We start from the raw sequence: 14,868 nt of genomic DNA, 5'->3' as shown, positions 1-14,868 counted from the left end.
TGCAAGCTATTATGTTCTACCTTTGTAGCAGTTTTTAATCATGGTTTAGTTGCATTAAACTTTAAGTTATTTTTCATGAAATCTTTATTTATTCCTTGTTTTAATATCAGTAGCTCTGTATATTATCTCTGCAGGAGGAATAATGAATTATTAGAGTTATAGATGTTCCAGAGTCACTGAAATCTGTTTTGCATCTATACAATCGCTTTGTTTTGCTTCTCTTAGTTGTCTTAATCACGGACTGATTAAGAAATCCATATGAGTGGACTCTCAGACCGAACAAAGACACAAGCAGATCAATTACAGCAACACAACAAGAGAAGCCAAACAACACTGGAGTCCTCATAGACTGCTATTACCCTGTTTGATAGAGTCTCATATTTTCCTTTGCTCACTTATATTTTTCATCCTTTTATATATTCCTTATTATATTTCCTTGCCCTTCCTGAAGCACAAATGACTAATACAGTTAGTATTAACAATTCCCCTGCTGCTTTTGAGGCTCTGTGATGGAAACACCAAAAAAGGGACGTATTTAAAAGTCACAAATACCTTCTTTACCTATACGGTGTTGCTGCAGGTTTTATCTCTGTTTAGTAGAAGGGCACAAACACTTACTCTTATTGCCATTCTGGCATTAACTCATCTCCCACTTAAGTCCACATACATTTAATTTTCTGCATTATTGTTGTGATGTACAACTAGGGGGACCTGAAGAGGTATCTTCGAGCCCAACGCAAGTCGGATGGCATGACTCCAGACTTGCCAACCCGTGATTTGTTGACTCTTCAGAGAATGGCCTTTGAGATCACCTCAGGCCTACTGCATCTCCATGAGAATAACTACATCCACAGGTCAGTCAAGACTTCACCTCTTTGCAGTATCATGATCAAAGTCTTTAAACTACATTGCACGTCTTGGACAAATAGAGTGTGTTTCTCTGAACGATGTGCCTGATTTCTGGTAGTTGTGTTCTCTTCTCTGAAGTGATTTGGCTTTAAGAAATTGCCTGCTGACCTCAGACCTCACTGTTAGGATAGGTGACTATGGCCTTTCACACAACCATTATAAGGTATGTAGATGTGTTCTTCTGATCCTAAACCATAAGGGCTGTGTTTTTCTTTATTGTCGTGTATGAAATATTGTAATATAAAACATTCTTCTATGTTTTTGTGCAGGAGGACTATTACCTTACTCCAGACAAGCTATGGATCCCACTACGCTGGATTGCTCCTGAGCTGCTAGAGGAATACAGAGGATCTCTTATTGTTACTGACCAAACCAAGACCAGCAATGTGTGGTATGTTTTAAAGCTATTGCAGCTGTTTATGTATGGTGCTGATGAAAAATCAGCATCGACAAACCAGGCTGGTTACGTCCAGTTCATGTGGGTAATGTTATGATCAGGCTTGCTTACCCAGTTTTAGTATATACTGTATATCAATCTTGATGTCTGTCCCTATTGGTTTAGCAACAGTTTTCTTATTCAACTGGTAAACCAGCAACAGACCAGGTCTACGTAGCAAGGTTGAGTAAAAGATCAGCAGTGCTTTGATTGTTGATGTCTCAGTGGAAAAGAGTAAACCTTAAAGGAGCTATATATAAGTTTTTGCTATCGCTACATAGCCAATGTTAGCATTAACAGCTGTTAACAGCAGAAGAAACGTTGCAAGTTCAGCATCAAACTTCATTTCTTTACTCACTAAGAGCTGTCTCCAGCGGTGGAAAGCAATGCCAATGTTAACTCTTGTTTTGCTTCTATTTCTATCACTTCTTTTCTTCTTCTGAAGTTAGCATGCTAACCAGTTAATCCTGGACAAACCCCTACGGGTCACTGTAGCGTCCAATCGGCTCTGACGAAGTAGCGCTGCTCAGAGTCCTTATTATAACTTCTTGTATTATAAATGCAATGATGGCTGAAGCTTTTGGCAAGTGACCATCACCAGCATCCGCTCCCAGTAAGAAACCATGTTCGGGAGCAGAGAAAATTTACATATAGCACCTTTAAAATTCTTGATGCCTATGCAGTTGAAGTCATTGTAAGGATGAAATGTTCTGAACATTGAATGTATTGAAACCGTGTATGGTGTGAAAATAATCTGAATTGCTCTTTGTAGAGTCTTGTTTGTAGTCTTAGAGCTTGGATTTGGCCCAAAATTTCAAAATGTTGAACTCCTTTGAAGCTTAAATTGAAGTGGAGCCAAACTAAAGAGACAAAGCCACCTGTTTTGAAATGTATCACCAAAAACTCATACCATATATACTTAAGCCTACCTTTTAAGATCAGTGTGAATTTAATTTTGCTGAAGCAGAGTCTGGGAATCCATCAGTCTGTCATCAATGTTAGTGCTATAGCCACGTCCAGTAATATTGGAGGGAGGGATGAAAGAATGAAAGTTCAAACTGGACTGAACCCTCAGGCTCTGATATTACAAACTCGTCTTTAATGAGTTTTGTTGAATGATCCAACAAGAAAACATCTGGGAACAAAATACACAAGTAGAGGAAGAAAACTCCTTACTCTCACAGAAGAAATTCTGGATTAAGATTTAAGGAGCTATTTATTATGTTATGCCTTCTCCAAACATGTTTTTTTCCCTCTTTTCTTATTATGCCTCTTAGTCACGTGTGCTTGGAAGTTGGAGCTCTGTATAAATAAGATTTTGCTGTAAAAGCACTACATAACAAAAAACTAAAAGGTCTCTGAAGATTAGTCTCTCACCATCTCTGCATCTTTTTCTCTTCCAGGTCCTTGGGGGTGGTGATATGGGAACTGTTTGAATTCGGCTCTCAGCCCCATAGACACCTGAGTGATGAAGAGGTGCTGACCTTTGTCATTAGGGAGAGACAGATCACACTGGCGCAGCCAAGACTCAAACTCTCCCACGCAGACTACTGGTCAGTGTACTTATCCACTAATTGCATTGTACAGAAATGATTATTATGTTAATGGAACGTAATAATGCCCTAATTGTGTCTCTCTAAACTTACCTCTGTTATTCTCTCTTGAATGCAGGTATGAGATCATGCAGTCCTGCTGGCTACCTCCATCTCAACGCCCTTCTGTAGCTGAGATATTCCTTCTACTCTCCTCCCTCCTGGCCGCTGAACGAGGAATGGCGAGGGGGAGTGTTGGGGAAGAAGATGAAGAGGACGAGGAGTATGAGGAGGGCAGAGGAAGGAGAGGGGAGAGTGAGGAGTCGTTTGAAAGACGCTGGGACTTACTCCGTCCACCTGCCTTCCAGACTGCAGCAAATGAGCGGCAAAGGGAGAGAGAGTACAGCAGGGAAGACAGAGACAACTCCTACCCCCTGCTGGACCCTGTGGGGAACTGTATAACCCCATCTTCATCTGAACTGGATGACATCCTGACAGTCACTGAAACTAGCAAAGGCTTGAACTTTGAGTATTTCTGGGAGAAGGCTCATGCCAGGCGAGGCTACAAACCTCTTCCTCCTCCTCAGCCAATCCCAACTATGAATAATAACCACAGACAATCTTTGGACACTCCCACTGTGGTCCCGGTTATAAGCGCCCGCAGCCCCTCCCTCGCTAGCGAGTACTACATCAGGTTAGAGGAGCACACTCCCCAGGACAAGTCACCAACTCTTAAAGGGAAGGCACAGACCTCTTTCCATTCAGACTCGATGTGCCCTGGAGACATGGAGCTGGTGGAGATTCGCAGTGGGATGCTAGGAAAAGAGCGAGTCCCTTATTGTTCCTCTGACAAGTGTGGAAAGGGCCTCCAGACCGTCAGATCCAGTGAGGTTCAGCTCCAGGTGCCTAACACAGGTGTGGCAGAGTTCAGAGACACTTCGAGCAGAGTGACTGACTTCTCTGTAGTCGATTTAGGGGATGACGACGAAGAGGAGAAGAAGAAGAGCAGTGAGGCAGATAAAAAATCATCAACAAGTTCTCAAGCCCCAGTCCTCCCTCCCAAGCCTCGCTCTATGTCCATGTCATCAGCCAACCACTTTCACTCGCGTCCCCTCCCCGCCCTTCCACTCAGATATAGAGGACTACCTCACTACACCATCAGTGGAAAAGTTGAGACAGACCCTCATCACATGAGCAGCTGCCCACCCTCTACTTTTGATCACTTGGGGCTCCATCGCTCCCGACAGACTCTACCCCCATCCCCATCCCTCTCCCCCTCCCTTCCCCCATCGAGCCATCCAATTTACCCCCAACCTCCTCAAATGTGTCCTCCACCTCTCCCTCCCCACGCCAAACCACAAAGAAGCTGCCCCAGCTATAACACAGCTGACACTTACTCAAGATACAGTAAGCCGCAGATGCAGAGATCCAATAGAGACCCACTATCCTGTGACATGTCTGAAAGAGAAAATGTCACCAGGAATGCAGCATCATTGCACAACTCCAAGGAGACTTCTCATTCACGTGCAAAAGACTTTGACTCCCCTGTTCGTCGAGAAAACCCCTTGCGCCCGATTTATCGCAATCTACCCCGTCCCCAGCCCACAAACCCCCAGACTGAACGGCAGTCTTCATCCAGCCCCACCTACTCAGATGAGGATGACTCTCCCTTCATGTCTCCTGAAAAATCCAGCGGCGGGACTACTGTCACTCACTCCAGCCTATCTGAAGATACAGACCCTGCTACTGCAGAGCTCTTCTTCAGGGGCATGAAAAGGACTCAGTCACGCCTCGACACCATCCTGCCTGCCATTTGGAAGGAAGATGCTGATCTTCAGGCAGAACTTGTGGCCGCAGCCAAAAAATCCCCCATGCATCTGTTTCTGACAGAGATATCCACTGTGACAGAGTCCAGTGAGTCCAAGTCAGAGGAGGGAGAGAAGGAGGAGAAAAGAGATGGAGAGAGATGGGGGAACTTTGTGCTGCCCAACAGAGGAATGCGCCGCTCCCAGTCACTGATCACAGAGCTGGGCTCAGCAGGACACTCATGTAGGCCAGGGAGACATACCACCAGGACAGGAGCTGAGGAGGACTATACAGTTACTAAAGAATCATTTCAGAGGGAACTTTTCCTCACAGAGATCGACACAGGACGGATGGACACGGATGTGGAGGTGGGACCAGAAAGCGACTCAGTAAAATATCTCTATCCTGCAGGATCCAGATTGCGGCCCTACGTCTGCGCTCCGGGCCTTCCCTCGTACACTGAGGCTGAGGAGGCTTATTCGAAGGGTATACGGAGGTCCCGTTCTCTCCTCTCTGAGATCACCATCGGCAAGCAGGAGTCTGAACTACAGCAGACTGAGAAGGGGCCGCGGAGAACTGAAATGACTAGGGAAGAGTTCCTAAAGGAGATCCAGTCAGCAGAGACCTTTTTGACTGAAATCATATCAAGACAAAACTCTGCAGCAAACAAGAAGGAAGCAGAGTCGTCTTATTCCCCTACTCCACTATCACCTGAATATGAGTCCATATGCATTGACCCAAACTCTGCTCAGACCATCAGATTTCAGTCAGACGGCTCCATACGAGGAGTCAGAGAAGGCAAAGATGATACACAAACTGAGGCCATCTATGCCCAAGTCACCAAGCGTGCTAAAAAGAGTGAGATAAAGGTTTCCCTGAGACCTGAGATCCCAATCCTTCACATAGGATCAAACAAAAAAAATCTTAAACTGGACAGCCAAGGAAACAATGCTGACCACTGCCAATCTGGTGAGTTTGTGTTTTCAGAAATCATGCCCAAAAATGGTTTATTGCACAACCAAACACTTGCGTGTCAGAAAGAGTACGAGGAGTGTGCGGATGGCCCTGCCTTACCTGCCAGAGGAGAGCAAACAGATCTCTCAGAGGAATCTCCTATTCAGTCCTCTGAGAGTGTTAAAGAATCCAACACTGTGATACTGCGAGAGAAGAAGTCGCTTTTTACAAATGAAACAAATACTCAAAAGGGTAATGTTATTGGGAATGGTGAGATAATGACAGAAGACCTACAGGCCACTAGTCCTGAGAAAGGAGATCACATATGTGGAAAGACTGATACCACATCATATGATCCTGAGAGAGAAAAGAACCACACTGATGAAGTTTCTGCGGTGGACTCTGAAAACATCACAGCAGCTGATTTTGAGAACTCTAAAAATGTGGGCTCTCAAAATGATGATGAAAGCTTTGAGATGAAAAGAGAAAATTTACTTCAACACAGTGACAGTGGTCCAGAAAAATACTGTCAAATTGCTCAAAAGGCAGCCACTCCTGCCACCACACCAACCACACCAGACTGGGACCAATCCTCTGATGTCTCACTTGTCACCCCCACTGACTCGTTCCTGTCACCTATGACTTCCAGCTCAGCCGACTGCCTCACACCTAGTGACTCATGGACAGGCGGAGGAGGGGGAGTAGGAAACGGCGGGTGGCGAGCCCTGGGAAATGAAACACCACATCGAGACTCTGCCTATTTCTCAGATAGTGACTGGGAGGGGGACGGGATGAACAGGAGGAGCAGCGATGGACTTATTACCTCTAGGCCAAGCAGCAGTCGAGGAGGGGATCGGGGGATACTGTCAGGGATTGAGGAAAAAACTGAGGATGAGGGAGAGTCGGGGGAAAAGAGCCCTTTAAGAAACAGTTTGCAGATGTCAGATAAAAAAGGTGAAACTGGAGAAACTGTAATGATGTGTGAAGAAAAGGGTACAACATATCAAAATGCTCCTGAACATGACATCTCTCATTTAGGCGATGACAAAGATATTCTAAACAAAGGGCTGGAGTCAACAAAGAGAAATGATTCTGGGATTTTCCAGAACGAAAGCAAAAAGTCAACGCTGCTGTGCGATGATCCCCAGGCCAAGGACTGTGTTGACTTAATTGATAAGTTGTTCTCAAAATTAGATAATGAGCCAATGAAAGGGCTGCCACACAGCGGTGGGTATCCAATAGACAACCACTACACGGATGGCATCATCTCTCAGATAACAGATTGCAGATACCAGGACTCTGCAGATAATGACTTAAATCTACATTCCAAGAGCCTTGCTGAGACAAATATTTTGATCAAATCTGTATCTATCAGTGAATCAAAAGACTGCATGTTAAAACCAAGCATCAAAGATTACACGAGTGTTACAGAGACAGATATCAATCTCTCTGCACTGAATTCCCTCAAATATGGAAATGATGCTGTGGAAACTGTGGCACCATCCAAAATTGCCAACGGAGAGTCCAGATTATCCAAACTGTATGGCATTCATACCAGTAACGCCACACTCATAGATGAAACGCCGTCAGTAGTCGAGTCAAATGATGACGGGAAGTCTGTCAGTGATAAAGTGAGTGGACTGACGTGTCCTTCTTGGGCTCAGGGGGGTGTTGAAGAGCCTGAGCGACATGAAGATAACCCTTGTCTAGACCACAACGAGCTGGGCCTGAGAAACCTCTGCTGCGAGGACAACATCGAGGACAAGAAGATCACAACAGAGACGGAGAAACAGCTGGCTGCTGCAGAGGTGAGTAATGCCATGACGGAAAAGTCACCCCTGAGAGGAGCAGCAATTGGGATGGACTCTGCTATCAGTGTGGATAAAGACTCCTGCGAGGGGCTGGATATGAAAACTAAAGAGTTATGGAGCGCTCTGGAGGAAGATGAAGAAAGACCAGGATCTGGTGTGCTAAGAGGAGAGTTTGACTGCCACCGTTTTTCACAATCAAGGGATTTGCGCTTGTGGCCTGATGAAAATGACCAGTGGGCCTCTCCAGAGAAGAGGTGCCAAGATATCGACCTCAGATCTGAATTTTTCTCTGGGTTCAGTAATAAGGCCTGGGAGGTGGGGGAGAGGCTTGTAGTGGGTCAGGAGTTTTGGGAGAATGAGGAAAATGATGAACTTGCAGGAAGTGAACCTCACCCTGCTGTCTTGGAGGGTTGTGAAGAAACGTGGAATGATGAAACACAAGGACTGACTGGTAATGTCAGCGTGAAGGAAAAGTGGGACTCTAAAGACATTGATAACCAACAGGCTGCCCAAGCAGTACACATACAACAGGAGGAAAATATTGAGAATCTAGGAGAAGTTCACAGTTTTAACAAAGACCCGAAAAGAGAAATCTCAGATACTGAAGTGGAGAATATAGAAATCCCAGAGCAGGAGACCTTGGAGGAAGGAGAGAGGCAGATTTCATCATGCACAGAAACAGACAGGGACAGGGAAGGTCAGCTAGACTCCACAGAGACAGAAGAGAATCAAAATTTTAACAGATGGCCTCAGAATAACCTCTGTAAGATCCAAAAGGAGGAGCAGACATCAGCTGAACACATTGACAAAGAAACAGGCTCTGATTTAGAAAACTACTTCAGTCTCCCTCCCGAGAATAAAAGCGCAAATATATCTATTTGCATCACTGAAGATCCTCATGTTAACTTTTCAGACCTGGAAAATGTTGAATCAGGCTTAGATTCAGAGGGTGAAATGAGACCATGGCTTTCTAGGCAATACATAGAAGAAAGAGTTAGCATTATGAACATAGAGGAGGAATACAGAGACATGTCTCTTCCATCAAATCTCATCTCTTGTCCCAGTGACCTTGATGTACAGGAGGAGATAGATCCACAGGTGGACAATTTCAGCTCAGTAGATTTTCCAAGCCCTCCACTGAGCATAGACCTTGATGTGCAAGATGATAAATTGGAGAGTTTAGATGACTCTTTTCCTAGTCCACCTCTATCTGTTTTAGAGGCAGAGGAGTTTATTAGTCACATTAATCTAGATGACTTTATTGCTAGCACTGAGACAGAGCCGTATATTTCCCCAGCTCACAACGCAGATGTCTCAAAGCCACCTCTGCAAGAATCACCACCTGCTACAACTCAGAGCAAAGGGATCTCGGCCAATCTGAACCTGCCCTCTGTGCATACAACACTGCGTGATGAGAGCAACCTTACATCCAACAGTGAAAGTCAGGATGAACATAATAACCTGTCCCAGAAAACACCATCTGCCACCCCATCCTTTCACCAAGCTCCCCTCAACAATCTACCAGAACTATTGATTTCTGAGTGGAAAGATTTAGATGAGGAGCCCCTGGAGGATTTTGAAAAACTGGAACAACTGTGCTGCATATCTGGGGATGAGGAGGACACTCTGGGGGAGCTTTTCTTGGGGAACTTAGAACTCCTGGAGTCTTTGAAGAAAACACCTGATCAGAAAGGTAGCAGTGCTGGTGATGGTAATACAGGTGAGGAGATGTGTGTTTCCTCTATTCCTGAGGGGAGCACGGTGGATTTGAAGGAGGACGGAACCTCTGCTAACTCTGATAAACGAAGGGAGTCTGCACCGTCCATGATCCTGGATTCCCAATGCAAACTGTCACCTCAAGAGGAGAGGAATGGCGTGCTGAGATCATCAGGCCAAACACCTGATGTCAAGGACCAAGGATCTCTCTCTAAGATGACAATGAAGAATGGCTTAATGATGCAGGCGAGCATGTTTTTCTTTTTGTTTCTTTTGGTTAAAGAGTGCTCATTATATTACCTTTTCTAACTTTATTTAGCCTTCTTTATTGTTTTGTTTTGTTGCTTCAGGTGTGTGAGGAGAGGCTGCAGTTCTCCCTTAGTGAAAATGTGAAAACAAATGTGCTTTGGGGAGCAACTGTTAAAGACACCGTAATGCTCCGGCCCTGGGGGGAACAAATCACAGAGAGCAGTGAGCTGGTCACTGTGAAAGAACAAAAAGACGATGAAAGGTAAGAAGGCTTAACTTGGAGATCTGATCTTTAATATCATAATTAACGTTTAAAGGTTTGGTTCACCCAAATTACAAAACAGAAAAAACATTTCTTTCTTACTTCTTGTAGTACTGTATCTTATGAAGCCCCCGAGTCCTGAAAAATTATATTTTTTACATGTACATGATGATGAGTTTAGTGCACTAGATGAAAGAAAAACATCTTTTGACTTTGGGGGATAGCAATTTGGCCACACAAATAGTTTTGCTTTTATTTTCCAAAGTTTTGAGGTATCTGTCCCTGAGTTTTCTGCCTCTGATGAAAACAAAAGATTAACATCAACATCTTTTTCCAGACACATTGTCCCTGTTATTGTCATTGATCTACAGAACACACTGTTACAAGTTTTTAGACGTTGTTTTTGATTATATAGAGTAAAAGATACACTGTTTCTAGAAAGACAAAATGCTTTTTTGTTACTTTTTCAATGCTGTGAGCTCTACAAATGAAATTCCATTCACTTTTCCATTCAGCAGAGACAATTAAACCCAAAGCTATACACATGCCTTGATACCAATAGGGGTAAAAGAAAAAAACATGTTTGGTTTTTTTGTTTTTTTGTATTTTTGGTGAACAGACCTTTTAATATTCAAGTTTTAATCAATAAATCTTTCCTTCTTTTGCCGTTGTAGTCAAGAGGAGCAGGACATTGTCCCCAGCATTCAGCCCCATATCGAGTCTGATGAAACTAAATCTGAGCCACTCACTGTGATTGAACAACCTGAGGTTACAACACCTCAGCCCACTGCAAACCAGGCAATGAAAGGTACCTTTATATTGCATGTATTGCTAATATATAATGACTGAGATAATTAAATACAAACTCAATATACATAAATGGCCTTTTATTATATAGGGATATGTTGTATCTTATAGACGAACATGTATAGTACATCTCAGTGGTTTCTAGCCTTTTAATAGTAGTAGACAGTAGAGTCAAGCATTTTCTTTTTGGCTTTATTGTGTCACAGTTTATTTCCCCAATGATTAGGGCTTCATCTTACCTTAACCTGAGCTCATTCTTAGTCCTAACCTCAATCAATCATCTCCGCAGTGCCTAACCACAACCTAACATTAAGCTAAATTAAGGAGAACGCTGTTTTTCCTTATTTTTAAAAAAAATAAGACACAGAACAAACAAAAACAATGAAAACAAAGAAAAAAACTGATCTGTCTGTAGAAGGTCGGCAAACTTTCATCTAAAGACTTTTTGACTAGGAAGCAAATAAACAAAGGTGATAGTGATAATAATGTAATATTATGTTCTAATTCTAATAAATATTTACTTAATTACTTCTCTAATCTAATTTGTACGAGTAGGGACTGCTTACTTACGGTTAGGCGAGACTTAGGACTCTTGTCAGGTATTCCTCATATATAACATCTCCTCTCTCATTTTCACAGCAAAACTAGCTCGTCTGTCTCTTGCCCTCCCTCCTCTTGCCCTGACTCTCCCCCTCACCCCCACCGGTAAAGGAGGATTTGGGGATGGGGCGATCGGAAATCGGATTGGAAGGCGGAGAGGTCTGTCATCAGGGAGTGACCCTGACGATGAAGAGGAGGATGAGCAGGAGGACGAAAACTCCCGGAGGGTTATTGTTGTCACAGAAACAGACGTCGACAAACGTGTTGGGCTGAGGAGTCTGCTGAAGTCACCCAAGGAGCCGATGGACAGAGAAAAGGACAGAGGACGAAATGTGTCCTTTTTTGATGATGTCACAATCTATCTCTTTGATCAGGTATTTCTCATACATTTCGTACATAAGTAACAGATCACAATAGTATTTATAAAAGGAAGCCTGACTATTCTGTTTCATTGTAACAGGAAACTCCAACAAATGAGTTGGGCACTTCAGCACCCACTAGCCCAGCCTCAGTGTCTGTCAAAAGCACCAAGTTGGATCTGCATGGTGAGTTCGTAAACATCTCACGTTCATAAGACGCAAAATGATGAGGTGACATTTTTAGCCATGCTAGCAGCACAGCTCTAGAAACAGCAATGGCAGTGTGTGAGTCAGTCCGTCACTCTGGTCCAGAATGAAATATCTAAATAACTACTGGATGGATTGCCATGAAATTTTGCACATACATCCACGGTCACCTAGAAGACCAATCCTACTCACTTTGGTGATCCCCTGACTTTTCTTCTTGCTCCATCATTAGATCAAATTTTCAGTTTCTCCAATGCTTTTGGTTATGACCAAATACCTTCAAAAATAATGAGACTACCAACAGCCTCAGCTGAACTTGGTGTTTGGCGCTAAATAAGCCCATGTTAGCATGCTAACATGCTAAACTAAGATGGTGAATATAGTAAACATTGTACCTGCTAATAATCAACACGTTAGCATGGTCACTGTTAGCATGTCAGCATTTAGCTCAGTGTGTGCAACATCACAGAGCTGCTAGCATGGCTGTAGACTCTTAGTCTTGTTAGACTATAAACATAATGCACATCAGTCTAAAATATGTTTCCTTTTATACATGTATTATCAGTCAGTCTCCACCTTGAGCCGCAGAATGACGTCATAAAATCTGACAGCCTCTAACTCATCCCCACTCACTGAAATGGAAAACCCTCAGTTCTACCATCTCTTCTCCAAATATGGAGCCAGAATTAATCTTCTATAATTATCCCCCTCGACTCTGTGACATGTGGCACTGAGCGGGCACATAAATCCTGTGATCAACAATGCAAGCCTAAGCTGTGTTTCCCAACACATTTTCATTTGCTCTCCTAACTTCCTCTCTCCATCTCAAACACCCATCACCTAATTTCACAGAATAATGAAAGTTTGGGCTCAGAATTTCCTTTAGGCTCTGCACATACAGAAATGTAGAAACACCAAAATTAGATGCTTTCATGATCTTTTGTAGACTTAAGAGTTGAGACTTCAAAGCCTTGAAAGAAGGGGCCGTGTTCCCTTTGAAAAGTGGTTATTTTTAACTGAAAACCATTTTGCATTGCTTCAGCTCGATTATATTAATAGATATAGATTATTTGTTTATTTTCTGCCCTGTCTTTGGTTTGGCACAAATGTCTTACTGTTTATCCCAGTCATGGACGGATTATGAGACAATGGGCCCCTGGGCACAGACATATAAAAGGCCCCCCACCCAACATACATAGGAGCAAGATCCCAAGACTGAAAGAGTTTTCTTTCAACATCTCTTGTTGGAAAGTCATTGAGCTTTCATGAAAATACAATAGTATTAGTGAAGCAATTAAAATCAGATTAAAATCTCAAGTAAAAACTGAAGTACATCTGCAGTTTTTAAACCAACCTCTGAGTTCTGGTTGGACTTTTTGCTTTACTAATACTATTGTATTTTCATGAAAGCTCTATGACTTTCCAACAAGAGATGTTGAAAGAAAACTTCACCAATTTAGCATTACAATCGTATAAAATTGGTGTTGTTGTTGTTGTTGTTGTTGTTGATGGACAGTTGATCAAAAAAAAAAAACAATGAAGCAGAACCAGATATATCGTCCTTTTTGTTACATACATTCTTTTGCCTACATTTCCCACAATGCAACTCGACTGCTGACACTTCATCGGATATTTTGGGTGTGTTATGTTAGTAGCCGCAAGCCTCAAGTAGGGGTCAGGGCGGGCTACAGAGGTCTGGTAACATCACCTCTTTGTAACTGCACATCCGCAGATTTTTTTCATTTTCAAACTTGTCTGTTGTCTTCAGACTCAGTGGACACTGACTCAAGTGACCTCATTTAAGGCAGTTTATCAGACTTTTTTTCACATATGCAGTATTACCCCCCAAGACTTCTGTTGTGCAGAGACTCTGATGCATAAAATCGTTGGAGTTTCCCTTTAACAGTTGCTTCAAACAATCTCTTGCCCGTGTGCCCCCTAAACCTCTAGGCCCCTAGGCCTGTGCCCAGTAGGCCCATTAGGTAATCCATTCCATGGTGCCAGCGTTGAGGCTTTTAACATTATGACAGTTGTGGAGGTGTTTGATTTTGTTTTTCTTTCCATCAGGGCCAAACATCAAAAGCAAAGAATCAAAAAGGAAAGATGATTTATCAATCAAACCAAGGTCGCCCGTGGGGGCCAATCCAGTGACATCATCGCGCTTCACCGTCAGCCCTGCTGACGACCCCCACTTGGTGTGATGTTACGTGCCATTTTGGGAACCTTTAGAGCCGAACCCTCTTGGACTGGCCTGTGAATTAACCCCAACAACCAGCCATTCACCCAGAGGCTATTTTTTTATCGAATAGGCAACTGAAAGAATGAGACTCCCGTTCTAAAAGCTGGACACATTCCAGGTTTTACCAGCGACAGGATTTTGTATGACAGGGGCTGTTGTGCTCTTGCCTGCTTGCCATTGTTTACAGAGTTTATTCATAGCCTTCGGCTACAAGAAGTCTTTGGAAAAGGCAGCATATGCTAGGAGGAGAGGAGCCTGGAGCTTTGTAAAATCTGAAACAGATTTGACAGCTATGCAGTGGGAGTCTTGCTGTGTACCAGCTTACCTTCTCTTTTTCTGCTTCATTCTGTTGTATTATTCCCCAGATATGCGGGGAATGCACTTTCTTTAGTCATCATCAGTCTATGTAAACGCTTGGATTCCAGTCCTCTCTTTATTAAGGAAGTTGTTCATTGCAGTCAGTCAGTTGTTCTTGTAGGCAGCAGTTTGAAACAGAAATTGCTTGACTCCTGTATTCGAGAATACTCATTTACATTTGTACAAATATCATAATACAAGTGTATACAATATCATTTTAGAGCTGTTTACTTTTAGATGTATTCTTAGACTGCACGGAAAATGAAACAAACTATGTTTCTTAATACTTTTAGTTCTAAAAAGCTTTCTCTTACATTATGTATTATAATTATTTATTTTATTTTTATTCATTTATGTAAAGTCAGTTTCCATGCAATATTTTATTTATTATTTATTTATTCATTACTTATTTATTAATGAATTTATTTATTTGCTTTTGTGCAATTAACATATATAGACTTAGATATAATTTGTTTGGGAGAGAATGCATCTAGGTTATATCTTCTCTAAGATCTTCATAACAAATAAATCAAAATATTTTCCCAAACGTCTTAATTGCTGAAAAGTATTTTGTATAATTTTACTTGTTAATATATGCCAATCTGTATGGAACTATGTCCTGTA

At 42.6% G+C, this 14,868-nt stretch overlaps 1 protein-coding gene across 1 annotated transcript; it reads left to right on the top strand.

Moving 5' to 3' along the window:
* Positions 1 to 9,579: 9,579 nt before the first annotated feature.
* On the top strand, positions 9,580 to 14,223 carry lmtk3 (lemur tyrosine kinase 3). The gene is made up of 5 exons (XM_040118199.1): positions 9,580 to 9,675; positions 10,350 to 10,483; positions 11,122 to 11,456; positions 11,543 to 11,627; positions 13,716 to 14,223. Exons 1-5 carry the CDS (start codon positions 9,599 to 9,601, stop codon positions 13,847 to 13,849), a joined length of 765 nt encoding a protein of 254 aa, XP_039974133.1. The 5' UTR covers positions 9,580 to 9,598; the 3' UTR covers positions 13,850 to 14,223.
* The last annotated feature ends 645 nt before the right edge of the window (positions 14,224 to 14,868 follow it).

The sequence above is a fragment of the Xiphias gladius genome, chromosome 22 (assembly GCF_016859285.1).
Source record: "Xiphias gladius isolate SHS-SW01 ecotype Sanya breed wild chromosome 22, ASM1685928v1, whole genome shotgun sequence".
Classification (NCBI taxonomy): domain Eukaryota; kingdom Metazoa; phylum Chordata; class Actinopteri; order Istiophoriformes; family Xiphiidae; genus Xiphias; species Xiphias gladius.
This window is presented reverse-complemented; position numbering and strand designations above follow the sequence as displayed.